This window comes from Erythrolamprus reginae, chromosome 2 (genome assembly GCF_031021105.1).
Source record: "Erythrolamprus reginae isolate rEryReg1 chromosome 2, rEryReg1.hap1, whole genome shotgun sequence".
Classification (NCBI taxonomy): domain Eukaryota; kingdom Metazoa; phylum Chordata; class Lepidosauria; order Squamata; family Dipsadidae; genus Erythrolamprus; species Erythrolamprus reginae.
This window is the reverse complement of record NC_091951.1, coordinates 298,369,933-298,390,343: the sequence shown is the minus strand read 5'-3', so window position 1 is coordinate 298,390,343 and position 20,411 is coordinate 298,369,933. Positions and strand designations below refer to the sequence as shown.

The 20,411-nt window shown below is 38.1% G+C and overlaps 1 protein-coding gene across 1 annotated transcript in view; it reads right to left on the bottom strand.

Annotated features, from left to right (window-relative positions):
- EFNA5 (ephrin A5) overlaps positions 1-6,591 on the bottom strand; it is a 233,781-nt gene extending 227,190 nt beyond the window's left edge. Inside the window, exon 1 of the mRNA XM_070742951.1 lies at positions 5,117-6,591. Within this exon, the coding sequence (XP_070599052.1) occupies positions 5,117-5,241 (125 nt within the window). The 5' untranslated portion in view covers positions 5,242-6,591. The remainder of the gene's footprint in view (positions 1-5,116) is intronic.
- Positions 6,592-20,411: the final 13,820 nt, after the last annotated feature.

The window sequence follows — 20,411 nt, the reverse complement described above, 5'->3', positions numbered from 1 at the left end:
GATCTATTGATCGCAACAGGAAATGCTTAGTTTTCTCATTAAAGACAAATAGCGAAATCATTATACTTTTAAAAACTTTTATTAGTTCCTAAACAAAAATGCAAAATACTTAACAGTATAATTAAAAAGTTTAAGTATATCACTAAGTAGGCAACAACTCTCAACAACATTTTTCCCATCCTAACCTTAATGTCAGCACTGTGTGCTTGTGTGTACATTCATCTTATCAAGTCAACATATGCAGAAAGCCCAGGATGTCTGTTGGACTTATTCTACTTGTTTCAGAGTTGGCAGACTGTTAGATCTGCAAGAAGGGAAAGAATGTGTAAGGAATAGCGTTATATATGGTAGCTATCTCTAACAATGAAATAGGCTGTGTCCTAAATTATAAAACACATCCATAAAGAATATTTGTAAAAGTAGAGATGTGTTTATTTGCTTTACTTTTATTAATGAATGGAAAAGTCTATATAGCTACTGAATGGATAACGTCTAAAGCAAAAGGCTGGATTGTACTGATAATCACTGTATACAGAGAACAATTTTCAGACCAACTAAATAGTATACTTCTGAAGATTTTTTCCTGTACACTCCTAATTATAGAACCAGTTTAATCAAGTTTTATCATTGCCAATATTTCATGCTGTAAAATCCTGAAATAAAATCACTAATCTTTTACTAAAAATATAACATTTTTATTAAATAATGTATTATATTCTTATTAAAGAAAAATAAACTTAAAACATGTTTAAATAACACTACAATTGTTCAGCTGTTTATTTCTAGGGCAAATTTCTACTCCATTTGGAACAAAACTACTTAAGTGATCTGCTTTTCTATACAAAATTTTGAGATGTTAAGTCATGAACTTTAAGTGATATCCAAAATTCAGAAAAAATCATGCAATAAGATATTATCAATATGAATGAGTCACTTTTAATGTAGCACAAAATTTATTGCAAATTATAATTCTAAGTAGCCTGCTTGGTGATACTCAGCCTTTAGTTCCTAATACAATGAAATATAGGCGAAGTCAATGTAATAATATATTTAAGTCTAAGTTCACTGACAAGCAATTCACAAGAACACTCACTATTATAGCTCTGTGGTCATCTTTGAATCTCTTTAAACATATCTTTAAGAGGAAGAGCAGTTTAAGAATGAACTATTCATTTTATACTTCCATATTCCTTTTCACATCTCTGATAAATTGTAGTGATAACTACTATTAATGAATATATGGCTAATATTACATTGTTATATGGGACTAAAATCCCTTGAAGGAGAGATTTCTAGTAAACATGCCCAGGAATGTACTGCACGTTAATACTATCATTCTAGTACATAGGAATATCTTTTTTACATTAACCCATGTCCATATACTGCTCTGGAAATACTTAAATGGTCATAGGTTTTGTACATGTTACATTTTATTATGATTATATAAATGGGAAATCTATATGCATACTCTTTTAGGATTCTTGATGGAATTATGAATACATTTCTATAAAATACTGTTCAAAATATATCTGCATTTACAAGTTTTCAAAATGTATCTCTAATCTAGAAACAGAATATCCAGGAAAATATATTTCAATGCTCAAAATTATCAAATTTATCTCTTTAGAACAACTGAAAATAGAATTCAGATGTTCTATGTTCATTATATAAATCTAGATTTCTAAGTGATAGATATCAGTGCAAAGTGTTTAAAGTTTAAGGACCACATATGATCCTTAACAGTATCTCTATTATGTCAACTGCAGCTTTAAAAGAATTTTTCAAATATTTCATAGCATAAATGAACTCATTTAAGAACTAATTGTGAATACCTTTGAAGAATAAACTTTGAAGAATAAATCAGTGCATTAGCAATATTACAAATCTAGTCATAATTTCTTCAATACTTGATTTGAATCCATAACATAGCTTTCAAAATATAACGGAATGTATTTCAAATAAAATTCACAAATATATTTTACATATATTTGTATATGTATTTTAAGCAAAGCATTACTTTATTTTTAATTAATTAAAATGTAAAATCACCACTCTTTTAAATCTCAAAAGACTATTGGTGTATCCCATTTACACTTGTTTATCTAATTCTGTATGTTAACTGTATATAAAATTTGTGTAAACATTCTAATTAGAAGTGCATTATAAACACAGAAATTATTATAGAAATCTCTACATAAACTTTATTTTCTTTCTGAACTTTTAAAATTCAAATTAATTTATAATATCCTAATTCTTTGGATTTTACAATGCAGAACTATAAATATATACTCAGAGGTATCAGTCTACCTTAACTAGTAAGCCATCATAGAAGAGTATTCTAACAGTATAAGAATCAAAAGATGTAAAAGTCTTCTTGTCAAGTAATATCTCTCAAGTTAATTAAAACTCTAATAACTATGGGCTTTGAACTTGCAGTGATAAAACGTAAATTGAGAAAATGTATTAAATTCTAGAATTTGTCTTTAAAAAGGCTTGTAGTAGATCAGAAGAATGAACAAATATTGCAAATATATACAATTTCATCATATTTTATTTAAAAACCAGAAAATCTAGTTCATACATTTAATACAGCAATATGGTGGGAGTCCACGGAGAGGGGCGGAATATAAGTCCAATTAATAAATAAATAAATTAATTAATGTATCACTCCATCAACCACATGTTACTATGATAACGTTCTATAACCCACTACTTTCTGGTATGTCCGTTTCGTTGCAGTCATTAAAAAGATATTCATTTATACAACTGGTTTCTGGGTTCATTGGTTTAAATGTTCAAGTTCTGACCTCACTATCCTAGGGATTATTTATATTGAACTACTGCACTACATTACATGTTTAATTGATACCACAACAGGCAGAGAAACAAAACATTTAATACTGTGCTTTGATTTAAGCAAAGGAGCAACATGTGCAAGTCATTTGGTCAAATTCAAAGCAGCAAACATTTCCGCTTTCACAAGCAAAGTGGGCAAATTCAGTTTATTATTTCACCACTTTTGACAAATGCATATTTCAGCATGTTACTTTTATTCTATGATGTAACACTCATCATTCAAAACAAGACAAATTCTCCCAGAGTTCTTACCTTTTACAAAATCATCTGATTTTAGTTAAAATATTTTTGCCTTTTTTTTTTAATGTTGGGAAGATATGCCAAGGTTTGGAAGTACAACAGTAACTTATCAAGGAAATTAACTTACAGGAACACTATTCACTGCTAATCCTCAAGTATTGTTTTACTTAAAACAATTTACTTAAAACAATACATTAAAATTTAACTTGATGAACAGCCAGCTAAACTTGATGTACTTAAAAACAAAGAGTTTTTACCTTTTCTTTTTTACTTTGGCAATGTCTACTCTCTCTACCATCAGACACAGTAAAACAGTTTTTGGCAAACCTTACCAAGCTATTTTAAAACTACCTACAACAATAGAATCAATATGCTACAGTATTCTGAATCCATACAACAACACTAACATCAGGTAAAAACATCCATAAACCTAGAGTAGTCCAATAAGGTTTAAGAAAAACAAAACAAAAATCCTACTGAAGTAGATTTGAACAACTTATTTGCATTTTAACCAGCTGACACAACACTCAGGTGCCTTTTTTATACACCAACAGCAATGGAAGATTGCTATTGAGAGCTAGTGGAAAACAAAAAAAAAATGCCAGGACAAGACAAACCCCTAAAAGAACTTTCTAACCCAACTGCATGATTCACTTTAGAATTGTTACAGGGGAATTAAGTAACATCCACCCATTCCCAAAAAAGTTTTATTTGTGCTCACAACTTTGGGGGGGGGGGTGTTAAGCAAAGAAAACAAAGAAGCAACAGAATATTGTTTTTACGCAATCTATACTGAACATTTTATATCAAGGATGTTTTGTTTAGTGACACAAAGCATATATTTTCAATAGCGGAATAACCTTTATTTCATTCACTGGCAAAAGATGCTAAATCACCATGAAATCATCAGCTACCCACAGGACACTTTACTTTTGCACTGTGAGAACATCCCTAAAGACTAATGCACGTGAATTCATACTCTTGACAGCATGAGTCAGTCATTCTGCTGTGGAAAGCCTCCAAGACCAAGGAACATCTGAAAGCACTGAAAATAACCCTTGAGGAAGGCAGGAGTAGGTTCTCTTTATTCCTTTAGTCTGACTTAAACAGAGACTAACCCTGTATGTATCTTTTTCTTTTATGTACACTGAGATCATATACTCCAAGACAAACTCCTTGTGTGTCCAATCACACTTGGCCAATAAAGAATTCTATTCTGCTCTATTCTGTTAAAACAAAGGAAAAACTGAACCGGGGGAGGAAGAGCAACAGTTCTGCTTTCTAGACTCCTCAGAACAGGTGTTACGTGTAACTGGAGTCTTCCCGCAGCAGCCCAGGGCGACTACAAATATAAACATAGCTTAATATTTTAAACCTAAACACACTTCAGACCGACATAATCTCAGAGCGCCTCGGTAATTGTAGTTGCGCTTGCCTCTTCAAAATTTCCCGAGCGTGATTTTTTTTCCCTCCCGCTGATAACATTTGTTACCTGTCAAGCAGAAAATAACCACACACACACAAAAAAAACCCAAACCCAAACCGTCCCTCCACAGGATCGCGCGCACAGGCGCGCGCGGGGACGCCCTTTCAGCACGCTTCGGGTCCCACCTATATTCGCTTTCGCGAGTGATTTTACTGGCAAGTTACGGATGACCTAAGAAAATATTTTTGCCGGCCGTACAAATAGGTCATCGGGGTGAGAAATTATCTGAAGACATCATGGATAACACAGAGAAGCGAGGCCCAAGGCAAAGCGTTTTAGAGCTGCCCGGGCTGACGGCGACGAGAAAAAGTTTGTTCTCTTTTTACAAACAAGTGTCGTCGTCCCCCCCCTCCCTCAACCCCCTTACGCATACTTGAGGGCGCAAAGCGGCTGGAAGCGTCCGAAAGAGAAGTCGTCCGTCCGTTTCCTTCGAGCCCCCCTTTGAAAGAAGCATCGGACCCCGACCAAGGCTTGCTGTGCCAAACCCCTCAAGAACTGCGCCGGTGCTAAAAGTGCGCCGTCTTCCTTCCTTACCTGGGATTGGTGCTGTTCCAGTAGACGGCATAGCGATCGGCCACCGTTTTGGAGCTGGGATCTTGGCTGAAGACGCACGTCCAGAGCAGCAGAAAGACCAGCGTCAACATCTCCACGTGGAACATCACTCCCCGCCACAAGAACACGGCGAAGCGGTAGTAGACACAGAGAAGCTGCGAGCGCGTGTGCGTCTTTTCACAGGGGGGGGGGGAAAGAACAAAGGAAAACACCGAGAGAAGCGGAGGAGGTGGAGGAAAGAAGAAGGGGGAAAAGGAAAGGAGGGAGGACGAACCACAGAAAGTCACAGGACACACACAAATAGAAAAGTACAAAGGAAACAACGAGGCTTGAGGAGATCCCCGCCGAAAAAAAGCCGGTCCCGAGGAGAGATCCTTAGTAGGGAGCCTGAGTGCCCCGATAGGGGGAGCCGGGCGACGGCAGCAGCAGCAGGCGGCGGCGAAGAAGGAGAAGGCGGGAGGCGCTCATTCACGGCGGCGAGTCCTGTGTGGAGCCTAAGGCGAGACATGCACCGGCCCTGCCCCCGTCCAGCGCTGGTATGGGCGGCTCCGCCGTCCTGGCTTCCCCTCCCCTCAGAAAGGGCTGCTGTCTCCCCCCGCCCCGCGCTCTCCCTCTCGGGGACTTTCTTCTTTCCGCCTTTTTGGCGCGAAGGCTCTGAGGGAGCGGAGAAGGAGGCCGGCGGGGACAAGGAGCTGCTGCGGCAAAGCTTCTGAGGCGGCGGCGGCGACGGCAGACGGTCGCCCGGGTTCGCTTATCTCGAGGAGCTGCTGCTGCTGTTGTTATGGGAGGCCGGAGCTGAAGTGCCTGGTGAGGGATGCTCCGTTCCTCTTCTTTTTTTGGCTGACGGGTGGAGGAAAACCCGGCCGGAATCCACGGACCCCAGAATTCGGCGGCGGGAAAAGAAGCGAGGGAGGCTCGTGAGGAGTTTGCAATCCCAACCGACTCTCGTTTCTTGGAAGGGGCGCTTAGGACGAGAAGCGGAAAGTGGGGAGAAAAAAGAAACCGTCTTCCAGCTCTCGGGGCTTCTTTCGTCGGGAGGTCGGCGAAGCAGGCGGTCTCTCCTTCAAGCTTCGTCAAGTGGCTCCGAGGTCCGAGTCCCTGGAATGTCAACTTTGCCAAAGAGGGAGGAGGAGGCGGTGGGATTCAAATAAAACGGGGGAGGAGGAGAGGGGGGGGAGAAGAGGTCGAGGAAACCCCCCGCAGGCGCCTACATCAGAGGGCGAGCGAGGAAGGCAGGGCGATATACGGAGAGGGGGGAGGGATGGAGAGGCAGAAAGCTTTCCGGGGGTTTGGCCGGCGGGCAGCTGCCTGCTTGCTTCCCCGCTCTCAGAACCCGCTTCGGCGGGAGTGGAAAGAAGCGGGGGAAGCGCCTCTCTCCCCAGTCCTCCAAGCAAATGAAAGAAAAGTCGAATGCAGCGGCTGGCAGGCAGGGACCGCGAAGACCAGCCAGGATTGGAGGAGCAGAAGTCAACACTACCAAAGAGGAGGAAGGGGAAGGGAAAAGGGGGGAGGGAGGGGGCTCTTTAAATAGTCACGCCCACTTTTTTTCCTCTTTTTTTTCCCTTTCTTTTTTCTTTTTGCAACGACCGCGTATAGATCGTCAGCAGTCACCAAGGGAAAAGAAGGGGATGCTCGCGGGATGGCCCGCCTTTGTGGGCAACAGACGGGCTTGCGTTAGACGCTCTTATGCGGGGACCGTAGCAGACGTTCTTACATGCGTGTACGCGTGTCAGGTTCGGAAGCCTCCGTTTTTTGTTGTCGCTGCGTGTGCGCAGAAACGGAGGCGAGCGGCTGGCTTGGGAAGGAAAGCGCTGCTGGAAGATCATGTGGGGTTTTTTGCATGCAGTTTACTTGTGTGATGGGAGGAGGAGGAAGCTCGGAGCAGCCAGTCAGAGCCCGGATTGTTTGCTTATTGATTGCTTTCCCCCCTCGTTTTTTCCTTTCCCTCCAACCCGATTGGGCTCCGATCTTAGCAAAAGAGGCGTCTCCTTCGCTTCCTGGACCGCCCTTACACCAAACAGACTCGCCCACCTTCTGGGGGAAAAAAAACACCTGACTAATTGAATTTACCCGAAGTGGTTTTCTTGATGCAGCAGGTAACCGTTTCCGCGGGAGGGGGGGCACGGGGGACTGCGAGGCAGAATTTGCAGGGCGATGCCTGGTGCCGGCTCTTGGCTCTTCCCAGCTCCCTCCGTGGAAAGAGAGGTGGAAAGGAAGCCATTCACCCAGATCTGGAAGGAAGGAATGCGGCACACCGGCTGCCGAAGGAAGCGCTCGTCGGCCGAGATCCGTGGAATCGCACCCGAACCTGCCAGCTTAATCTGTTTTTAAAGGGACGGGAGGGAGGGATGAGCTTAACTATTTGGTAAACAATTTGCATGGAATCTTCTGTTCCTACTGATATTGGAAGTGGATGCTTGGTAAAAAAGAAAAGAAAAAAGAGGTCAATCCTGGGGGTTTGCATAAGACCCTTTAAAAAATAAAGTGCTGTTTGCTCGATCTGCAGCTATATTTGCGGACCTTTCCCGGCTCTTGAGTAGAAGTGCCGTCAACCACACTTGAGTCATCATAAAACTAAAGTACCTGCCTGTCTACACCCAGGTGTCTTTTTCAAGGGTCTGACTTCTTTCCAAAATAGCAGGTGATATTTCCAAAATATTCAATTTCACTAAGATCACAGAGGCCGCTCCTTTAATTCTGTCTATTCCTGGGTGGGGACGAGGCAAACTCAGATGACATGGCAGGAAAAAAGTATGCCAGAGCAGGTTAATGCCATGTCATGGTTTGATGCAAGAGGTAATGTCAGAACACGTGCTGCCGAGAGAAATTGTGGACCTTGGCAAGTCCCATTTCATCCGTTTTGTTCCCAGCACAGACACCTTAGTGTCTGCAGGCAGATACATTTGTATGCTGCCCCACTAGTGAGCCAACTCGGGTGACCTTTCTCCAGAAAGCAATTTTAAGGCGTGCTTTTATATGGATCCCACCCATCACATAAATAAAAACAACAACGCCACTCACCACCACCAGTGGAGACCAAAACCCCAGGCCAATAACTAAGAATAAACACGTTCCACAAGTTATAAGTGGAACTTTACTATAGAAGAAAATAAATTAGGAAGGCAGTGCAATTAATTGTTACATCATTCAGAATTGCTCTATAGTGAGATGGGCAGTCTCTAAACTTGATATATATATAAGTAAATAAAATAAATCTCCTTAAAGGAATATAGCCCACTTTGTGTCCGTTCTTTTGGCAACTTGGGGAAAGACACTCAATACATTTTGGGCAGGGATTTTCCTCCCTGCTTTCTAACAGCATTACTTTTAATTCTGTGAGAAATGTCCTTCCAAGTGTAACAAAATAGTTTTTCAGTAACCACCACCCCTCCCCTAGAAGTATGTGTTTTTTAACTGCTCGGTCTCTGACTATAATTTTTTTTAAAGCTTCCCAGTTGTTTCAAAGTGCCCATGTTCCCTCTAGTGGTGAATTGTAAGATAACACTCAGGCATTTCTAATAAGGGATTGCACTGAGTTTATTTCAATCAGTGCCTATACCAGGTAAGATATACTTAATTTTTTTTTTAAAAAAAATCCACTAAGAGTTGCTAAAATATGGGAAAACCATTTCAGATAATCTAATACTAGGAAAGGGTTTGATAATGCAAATCTACCAAAATATATTTCATATGGAAGGGTTGATTCAAATTAATTCTATAATAGAAGTAAATATAATATTTATAATATAGTAAGATAGCAAATATTTATTTATTTACTGACATGATACAGACTGAAAAAGAAAAGCATGCTAAAGTATTCTGCATTATAGTTTTACATGTTGATGAAGCTGGGGGGGTTTTCTTTGCAACTATACCTAAAATGGCTACTATAGAGTTAAGCCGGTGTAGTGATAAATTATTAATAGGATAACAGGTTACAAGCAAAATGCAATTGTCATAGTTCTATTTTCAAGCAGTTGACATTAAAGAATAAACAGAAGCAATAGCACAATAACTGGATCCATTATCCTTTTTGCCCCAAAGGAAAGTGACATAGATTTCAGATTGGCAAGTGCCACTACCATACAATTCATATGTGTTCATTGACTTAAATTTGTTCATTTATCTATTATATGTGACTTTCATTATGATGCAATTAAACAATTATTGGAGCTACTTATTTTTGCCAATAAATACCTTTGACTTTTGCCTATAATTAGAATCATAAGGTACATTAAAAAGTGATTTAGTCTGCGTGGACATGCATTTAAAAAATTGAAATAAAGAATTTTCACTGAGGAATATGAACAAATATAACAATAGTTTCAAAGTTTCCCTTTGCCACTCAACAAATACTTCCATGGAATTTCTTTCTCAGCTAAAATGAAAAATAAACAAAAGGGACCTACTAAAATAATAGAAATCCATTTTAGAAGTCTTGTCTTACATTGAGAGTATACGACATAGTAGTTGCCAATAGGAAATAAATGCAGAAGACAATTCTTTTAAAATGGAATAATATATTTTGATAGATTTTTAATACTGAACATAAAAATGCCTTGCACTGCATTAGTTCACTGATCCACTTACCTTCTATTATTTTTCATTTCTTGAACTGGGTGAAGATTCACATTTAAGCTATTGTGCTGTTTGAAAAGGGCTTATTGTTCCCTATCCTTTACCATTTTAATTGATGCAGACTGGTGAAAATAAAGCAGAGGAAATAAAAGTTGAAGGCTACCCGATACTAGCCAATTAGCCCAAAATAGTCCATGCTTGAAATATTATTGAAAGGGGACTACTTGCCTTTTGGCAATAGTACAATAATAAACTAGGCCTATTAACACATGGCAAATATTATTGAGGTCGAATGAAGAATATTTATTCTGTTTTTGCATCTCCATGCCTGCAAAATTCCTTTTCTCCGGAAGTGAAGCCAACAAAACGCAAAAAGGATATTGTGTTTCTAAAGTATATTGTACACTTAACTTTTTATTGTCTCAGAAGCCTTTCCTTTTGGCATTTATTTTTAGAAAGGTAGGCATGTTAGTTTGTTTTAGTCAATTGAGTAGCATCTTAAAACTTAACATATTTTATTAAATAATCTATTGCATTATATGATAGTAAAGAAAAAAACTTCCCGTGGCAGCCAAAAAAAAAAGAATTGACTTCCACAGATCCTGGGATCAACTCAACTCTTGCATCCTCAAATATAAACTCGCAACTGTACTGGATCTTAGTTACAAGAGTTATCTGTGCTTTGTGATTAAAGAGGCAGCACAATAAAAAAAAAAGTCAGGGAGAAAAAAATGAGACGACAAAGTGTAAGTTGTTCGCCTTCATCTTGTAAGGATAAGATGAAAGCAACCAACCTACTGATTGTTTGCTGGCTTAAAATCTCAAATGTTGGGAAAATGAGAAATTCCTCATTTGGCCCTAAGATTTGCAAAAAGCAGAAGTTACATTTAACCAATTCCCATTGCAGGAGCAGGTTTCCTCTAAATATAAGCATGGACTTCTGCAGAGTATTTCGGCTACCATTGGGAGGGGGGAAACAGGTATGTGTCAATCTTTATTGCCACTTTATTAAAGTAAGGGAACTCTTTTAGAAAGCTGCCTGCTCTGGTATAGATTTTGATTGCTTGACACTGAACACTTGAATGTCTTTTTTTTAAAAAAGATAAAGGCTCCCTCTGGCCAAGAACTGATTCCCAGTTATTTCGGAATACACAAGACATTTTGTGTTTGCTAAAAAAGGGTTTTCAGAAAAGGACTTGAGGGGAATGTTTGAAAATTAATTGTAGAGTGACATGAATAATCATGAATTGCATCATTAATTTTTTTCTATTTATTAATGTATAATAAAGTCCAAAACATTACATTTTTCTGGCTTAATGGAAAAAAATGTCCATGGAAAAATGGCTTATCAAAATCTAGAACGATTTTGTTTTTCTCACCAGAGATTAGTAAGCAGCTAGTTGTGAGCTAAAAACTTCAAAGATAAAACAGTGGAAGGCAGGGCAACTCAGCCGTATACCATCTAATCACATTTCTCCAGTATACCAAGCTTCTGTTTACTGTCTTCCTTTTCAGTGATTTCAAATATTGGAAGACATCAGACTTCACCTAAGCCAATAATATGAGAAGCAGAGGGAAGGAGAGTCATATAAGTGTACTAGGATGCTTTGAAAAGAACCTGAATAATTGTAGATTTGAAGTTCCGCACAATATCATCATTATAATATAATTGGTTTGCACATCTGTTGGGAGCAGAGGTCTACATCCAAGCAGAAGCAAAGATCCTTGTTTGTCTCATACGGATGTTTTTAAAGGGACATTTCGGATGTAACTTCATTGTTTCAATCATCAGACTGTGTAGCAGCTGCAGTGCTGATTTTAAAGCATCTTTCTGAGATGCATGAACATAACTGGAGCTTTGCAGAACATGAGTGCACAGCCACCAAGAGCTGCATAATGATTGATACATTGTAAAAGAGAAAGTTAATTAAAAGAATTCACAAGTCAGGCATCTAAATGAAAATGCTAGTAACTTTCGGAAAGTTGTGCATTATCTTTTTTATGAAAGCATGGATGGTAATATAAATAAAAAAGGAATTTGCCTTTACTGGTGTGACAGTCTTAATCAGAAGGAGATCTAGAGGAAGCAGGAGAAAATGACTTCAATACAGAGGACATAGCTGACATTAGATATTGCCTATTACACATAAGGTTTTCTGTAAAAGACAACTGATGTTATCTAACATGCAAATAATAGACTTGACTTTACAAAAGGAAATAAAACCATCCTTCTGACAACCCTAATAAACTCCACTTTTGCAAATAAGGATCAAGTAATAGTATAAAAATTAAATTGGGTAACAATGTACTGAAAGCTATAGTCTGATCTTAATTAGCATATTTACAATGGTGCCAGAGACATTTGTATGGTTCATATGTTCCAATGGCCTTCTCTCTTATTATTCAAATACACAGAGGAAATTTGCTTAAATAAAATCGGGCTGTTGATCCACCAAATCCTCCAGTGTGCTTTACGGTCATTGATTGTCTTTATTGTCAGCCTAACATATAAGGTTGACTCACAATACCACTTCTTACAGTTCACTTCAGTGGAGTTCAGTGCTTCAAGTGTTTTGACTTTAAGGAACCAAGGACTATTTTTTATATTTATTAACAAAAATAACTGGAATTGAGGTATCTGCCACTGCAATAAAAAAGGGCCACTGACATTCTGTATGGATATTTCTAGAAGTTACTATAGCTCTTGGCTGTCTGTGAATGTAATATGCTTTAACAATGGTCAGAATGCATATACTGTACAGTGGTACCTCTACTTACAAACTTAATTCATTCTGTGACCAGATTCTCAAGTAGAAAAGTTTGTAAGAAGAAGCAATTTTTCCCATAGGAATCAATGTAAAAGCAAATAATGCATGCGATTGGGGAAACCACAGGGAGGGTAGAGCCCGTGTTTCCTCCCAGGAGATTCCTAGAGAGGCCCCATGGAGGCTTCTCCCTGCCTTTTCCGATTTAAAGGGGAAATGGCCGGAAACTGGCTGGGCTTTTGTGCTGCTCTCAAATTTCCTGGGAAAATTTTCCAGGCTTGGGTTCTTAAATAGAAAATGGTTCTTAAGAAGAGGTAAAAAAATCTTGATCACCGGGTTCTTATCTAGAAAAGTTTGTAAGTAGAGGCGTTCTTAGATAGAGGTACCACTGTATCTGGTTTTGTACAGCAAGGGAGAAGGTCAGGGGTCACATGTAAAGGGTTGAAGGATATTGGGACTTCCTGGTTTAAAACTGTATTTTGCAGCTATGTACAGTAGAATCTCTGGGCACGAACTCTTCTGACCTTAACCAAATCAGGTTCCAACTAAAAAATTCACTTTTTTTCCATACTCAATTTTCCCTTTCATGCCATTTTTTTTGTAAGTGCCAAATTCCAAAATTAGATTCAGGTCACAACCATATCAAGTCAGGACCAAAGTTATGGAATGAATTATGGTCGTGACCAGAGGTTGTACTTGGCTTGGATGTAAAAGTAGGTACTGCTGAGAAATAAGAGAATTTTAGTTTGGATGGCATCACTGGTGGGCTGGTCCCGGTTTAGCCTGGTCCTGCAAACCGGTAATGCCTGCAGCGTGAGGCTCTGCCCACCCACCTTAGGATGCCTCTGTGCAGAAGCATTACACAAGCGCATGTAAGTGCAAACCAGTAGTAACGGGTTTTAGAACCCACTACTGGATGATATGGATATTCATGGTATGATAAAGATAAGATTAATATGAATTTTAAAAATAATAATTGGAAGTGCTATTAATAACATGGAACAGATATCAACCCAAATTGTGGGTTGAAACATTAAAAGAAACATTAAACATTAAAAGAAACATCAGCAAAGAAACATTAAACATTAAAAAGAAAAAATCAGAAGAAAAGAGATAATTAACGCATAGACAGATATTGAAAGGATGAAGAATATAAGATAAAATCAAGAAATTGATTGCAAAAATATTCAGCTTTCAAAGATTTTCATGTGGAAAGTTAAGAGAAAGATTTAAGGTAGCTAAGGGGGACATTTGGAGACAGATTTTGAAGTTGAATTATGTACAAACTAGGAACATGTAATTACTAAAGTATATAACCTTTTTTGAAGTTTGAATTGGAAAAATAAGTGAGAGCATGCATAATAACATGACCTAATATATTGGGAATAATTGGAAAATACGTGGCTGAAAGGACTGAAATTTACATTAAAATTTAAAAGATAATTTGTATAATGATGGCATATGACTCCTGAAAAAAATACTAAGTATGAGTAAGAGTGTTTCAAATCTACTAGAACTGTGAAAAGCATGAAAGGTCTTTTTATCATGTTTAGTGGACTGGTAAAAAAAAAAGTGGGGTACACTGCAATCCTTAGCCAAATGTTGGAATTAAATCATAATAGTTCTGTTTTCATCATATCCTACATTCAGAAATAAGGCTTAGCTAAAACAAGGATCGTATCAACAGCTTGTCTTTAAGTAATGAAAGAACCCTGCCTTTGGATTGTGGGTTTTTTGTTCAAATGAAGTGAATTAAGACAGAGGTCAGCTCACTGGTACAAGATGCCCATTGCATGCCACAATAGTGCCCATGGCTTTTCTTAATTAAATTGCCTCGGATCTCACAGGATTATAAACATGGCTAATAGCAGCTAATTACAACATTAAAGTAGTCATGTACAACAAAAAGCAGCATAGCAGAATGTCTGATTCTTCTCTGGGGGTGGATGGTTAAGTCCCTTTTAAGGACTGAGTGGTGAAATGGACTGAAGGGTCTCCGGTGGAAAACTTTCACTACCAATGGAAATAAAATATATTATAGACTCCAAAAGTGTTTCTATTTCTTGCAAACTATGCACTCACCATTTCATTTATTCTTCATTTTTCAACTTCGTTTCTGCAGGCATCGTATACTTCAGTGACAAGGTTCAACAATGCTGCAGATTAATTCATAACAGTATTTTTGACAACCAATGTATCACATTTTATTTTGCTTTTAATATTACCGTATTGCATATTCTATGAAATGGGTAGTAAAATCAATTTGTCATTATTCATAGTATTTAAATGACTGCATTTAAATGTAAGTTTAAAACCAAGCACTTATATGTGATTCTGATTCTGTTTTTAAAGGCTGCATTTACATGGTTTGGGCCATAAACAGCTCTGAGCACTTCAAGGGATGCATGAATAAGGTCATCAACAACAAAATAGCTACAGTATGTGTATTTCTCATATATTAACACATTTGAAGAAGCAGAGCCTGAAGCATCTGTTATGTACATACATGCAGCCAAATTATTTTGCTCTGACTCTGCATTTCTGAGAACTTGAGGCCAAACAATTCTATCTGTGTAACATAATTAATTGGATTATATGCATAATAATGCTGCTACTTCACAGAGAGATGGTTAAAAACATTTCACAAAAATATTCCTTATGACATTGACTTGCATGAAAACTGCAGAATAAAATGTGGCACCCATTTAGATTCACATTTAATCATTTCAGTACTTTACATATACTGCTCAAAAAAATAAAGGGAACACTCAAAGAACACATCCTAGATCTGAATGAATGAAATGTTCTCATTGACTACTTTGTTCTGTGCAAAGTTGAATGTGCACAATAACATGTGAAATTGATTGTCAACCAGTGTTGCTTCCTAATTGGACAGTTTGATTTCACAGAAGTTTAATTTACTTGGAGTTATATTGTGTTGTTTAAGTGTTCCTTTTATTTTTTGAGCAGTGTATATTTAAATGCTAGTTTTCACTAATGATACATTATTTATGCATATTTTTTTAATTTTCCAATTTGTCTGTATCTCTTTCAATAGTGAAGTATACAAAGTCTCTGCACTACATCCTACAACATCTTGAATCTTCAAAGCCCTAGCAAGGGCCTCTTTGTAGACTTTAGTTTAGCAATCAATACCTTCATTCAAGACACTCTTCTAACTAAGCTAAACCAGCTAGCAGTATCTGGACATACTTGTAAGTGGATTATAAGCTTCCTTACAGGAAGCAGCAAGTGAAGCTAAGCAGAACATACTTGGAAGTAACGAACTCATAGCTAACCCTCACCCTGTCAAAGACCCTGGAGTACTCATATCCAATGACCTAAGTGCCAGAGCTCACTGTAACAAAACATTGCTAAAAAGTACTAAGAGTTACAAACCTAATCTTATGTAGCTTCTTCTCCAGAAACACTGATCTACTAACCAGAGCTTATAAAATATTCGTCAGACCAATACTCAAATACAATTCGCCTGTATGGAACCCACATTGCATAACTGACATTGACAAAATTGAGAGAGTCCTGAAATACTTCACAAGAAGAGTCCTTCACTCCTCCTGTCGAAACAAACTACCATACTCCTCCAGACTTTAAATACTACGGCTAGACAATCTACAACTACATCACCTCCGAACTGATTTAACTGTTGTTCATAAGATCATATACCATAATGTCCTTCCTGTTAGTGACTACTTCACCTTCAACAACAACAACAACACAAGAGCACGTAATAAATACAAACTAAATGTAACCAAACTTGACCTCAGAAAATACGACTTCAGCAACCGAGTGATCAATTCCTGGACCAGAATATCTCTGGGACCGCCTTCTGCCACATGAATCCCAGCGACCGGTTAGGTCCCACAGAGTGGGCCTTCTCCGGGTCCCGTCGACTAAACAATGTTGTCTGGCGGGACCCACGGGAAGAGCCTTCTTTGTGGTGGCTCCGACCCTCTGGAACCAGCTCCCCCCAGAGATTAGGATTGCCCCCACCCTCCTTGCCTTTCGGAAACTCCTTAAAACCCACCTCTGCCGTCAGGCATGGGGGAATTGAAACATTTCCCCCTTGCCCATGTAGCTTCTGTGTATGATTCGACTGTGTGCTTGTTTTTTATATATTGGGGTTTCTTTTGGATTTTTTAACCTAAAACTGTAATTTAGATTGTTAAATATTAGATTTGTTACTATGTATTGTTTTTTTACCATTGTTGTGAGCCGCCCTGAGTCTACGGAGAGGGGCGGTATATAAATCCAATAAATCTAATCTAACTTACTACATGACTCTATTGTTTCTTCTCCTAACCCCAAGATTTTCAATCTTAAATTATCTACTGTTGACCTCTCCCCTGTTCTAAGAGATCTGTAAGGGGCATGCATAAGTGCACTATTGTGCCTACCATCCCTGTCCTTCTGTCCTATTATCCTTTTTATCACCTCTTTATACTTTATTATGTTAATACAAACTATAATTCTATACTTGTATGAGAAATATATATAAATAATTAAAAATGAATAAAGAATCACATCAAATACCTATATAATTAGCACAGAAGCTAATGTGTGCACCAAAGCTGTGTGCTCTCTCCGCTTCTCTATATATACCAATGACTGCATCTCTAACAATCCATCTGTTAAGGTACTGAAGTTCGCAGATGACACAACAGTGATCAGTCTCATTGGAGACAATGATAAATCTGCATACAGATGGAAAGTTGAACTAGGATCTTGGTGTGAGCAGAACAATCTGGAACTGAACACACTCAAAACTGTAGAAATCATGGTAAACTTTAGGAGAAACCCTTCCATACTTCCACCTCTTACAATGCTAGACAACACAGTATCAGCGGTAAAAAATCTTCAAATTTCTGGGTTCTCTCATATTGCAAGATCTAATATGGACACCTAACATCAAAAATGTCATCAAAAAAGCACAACAAAGATTGTTTTTTTTCTACAGCAACTCAAGAAGCTCAAACTCTGTAGAACTGCTGATACAGTTCTACAGAGAAATTATTGAGTCTGTCATGTGCAAGTCTATAACTATCTGGTTTGGTTCTGCAACCCAACAAGTCAGGCACAAATTTCAGAGCATAATTAGAAATGCAGAAAAAACAAGTGCTACCAACTTGCATTCAATTGAAGACCTGTATACTGCATGAGTCAAAAAGAGGGCTGTGAAAATATTTACAGACCCCTCATATCCTAGATATAAACTGTTTCAATTCCTATCATTAAAATGACGCTATAGAGCACTGCACACCAGAACAATTAGACACAGGAACAGGTTTTTCCCAAATGCTATCGCTTTGCTAAACAAAGCGCCCTGAGTCTTCGGAGAGGGGCGGCATACAAATCTAATAAATTATTATTATTATTATTATTATTATTATTATTATTATTATTATTATTAATTCCCTCAACACTGTCAAACTATTTACTGAGTCTGCACTGCCATTAATCTTCTCATCGTTCCCATCACCCATCTCCTCCCACTAATGACTGTATGACTGTAACTTTGTTGCTGGTATCCTTACGATTTTTATTGACTGGTTCCTAATATGATTTGATTGCTTATTTGAACCTGGACTATCATTAAGTGCTGTACCTTATGATTCTTGATGAACTTATATTTTCTTTTATGTACACCAAGAGCATATGCACTAAAACAAATTGCGGTGGAGGTGGAATAACACGGACAACAATAACACGGTTTTATGGGTCACTTTATTAATTCATTGCTTTCTTGGGAGGCCCTGGCCAGCGAGCCCCAAAGGCATCCCTCCCTCTATTACTCAGGCCAGATATGCCTGGAGCTTCTGGCGAGGGACTGCCTATCACCTTCCAAAAGGTGCCCTAAAGGAGATCACACAGTTGTTGCTAACACCCCTTTTCCATTTCTTCCTGCCACAGCAGGGGGTCAAATCTCCATTTAGCCCCCCTGACTTCCCCCTGCACTCTCAGTGGTGAGATCCGAAAAGGAGGCAGCAGCGTGAGGGGACACTTTATATAGCATCCCCTTGCTCCGCCCTCCTGGTGCCAGCTGCACATCGGCGCAGTGCATTCTGAGCAATCTTGTGACTCCTAACGAGATCGCCCTCCCCACCAGCCACTCCGAAGATGGCAGCCTCTGCATGTTGCAGCTCCACCACAACTGGCGCCAGCGGGGGGGAAATGCCAACAAACATTTCCTTATGTGTCCAATCACACTTGGCCACTAAAATTCTATTCTATTCTATTCTATTCTATTCTAGAATAAATGCTTCAGTTCAGGCAATTGACATGAACATATACCTCCGTCTTATAGAGCCGTGTACGTATGCCCAATCCTCAGTGAATTAACTCCCCAAATTTTTGATATTGATCGATGAAAATATAAATAGGTTGAATATCTGATCCTCAAGGATGATATTAGAAAAGGACAGTTCTGGCTTACTTTGATTTATTTCTGTTTTCTGTCTTTTCCGTAAGGACAATGTAGATATTACAAACGTTAATATCGTACACATTGTAGCCTTTTATATGAACATGCACGTATAAAAATATTTTATTGTATTTTCCTGTCATATAACTAAGCTGGTGTTCTAGAAAAGGAGCATGTATCTCTTTGGGGAAGTACATATTGGTTGGAAATAATAGGTGATAACACAACTCTAAGATGACAAGTTGGCAGATTTATATTGTAAGCAGAGAACATGAAACTCTGGTGGGTTCTCTTTTGCCATATATTCATGTCCGGTCCTTGGAATCTAGCCCAAGAATTTAGAACTCAGAAAGTATGCAGAAAAATATAATTAACATCATTGAACATTATCACTTCAAAGAGAATAATAATTTAAGGTGTCAAAAAGTCAGACATGGAGATTTGTTTTATGATAGTCTTCAAACCACTTTTTCCTCTCAGGATGCTGAAAAGGCAGTTTGTGAATGAAATAGAAGAGTGCTAGGTGTGGTGGGCCGAAGAGAAATTTTGACAGAAAACATCGAGCTACATTTTGAAAAAAAATAAATGGAGAATATAACACTTAGTAGCTACAACGGACCTAACTCTGATGATTTTTATGGGTTGGCCAAGTTGAGAAATGGTGCAACGTATACAATGGCCTTTCCTCTTTGCATAGAGTAGAAAGTCGATGCTATGTTATATTAAAAATTGATGGGAGTTTTCCGCATGTAAGACTGTTTCCCTTTTGCACAAGAAATCGTTAAATGCTTGATGAGAATTAGGAGGCAACCTGCCATGCCAAATAGGAAAATCTATCACAAATATAATTTTATCTCAATATTAATTTGTATTTGTTTTTACACATAGAAAATGTGCATCAATTGTAAGTCATTTGAATATCCCTGGAAACTTAGTGCTTCATAAATATATAATGAATGATGAACTGGCTGATGTCCATCTAATTAATTACTGTATTGGAAGCAATCGCTGTAATTGGTGATAAATGAATTCTTTTTCCATTTGTTGAATGATTTGATATTGCAATGTGCTAACTCAACATCAGCCTCAAATATAGAACAAGGTCTTTTTTGTCCATACCTGCCCAAAGCAGTCAATGCATTTTACCGTGCCAAATAGCTATTAGATTTTAAATGTTTTGATAAATGATGTAGAAGTATATTTCTCATATGTTTAAGTAAAGCACACTAATTAAAAAATGGTATCTATCACAGAGGGACATAAACATTTAAAGTTCTTAAAGACCAAGGTCAGTTAGCAAACTGTACCTGAACTTTATCCAGGATGCAAGGAAGATCTTAGTAAATGACTGAATTAGTATGAAAATTAGTAACAATATCCACATAGAAAATTAGAGAGGATAGGGAAAAGGCTATGAATTTTCAGTATAATGGGTAGGTAGAAAGCAAAAAAACAAAAAAGCAAAAATTTTCTTGTATCAACCAACACAGTCAAA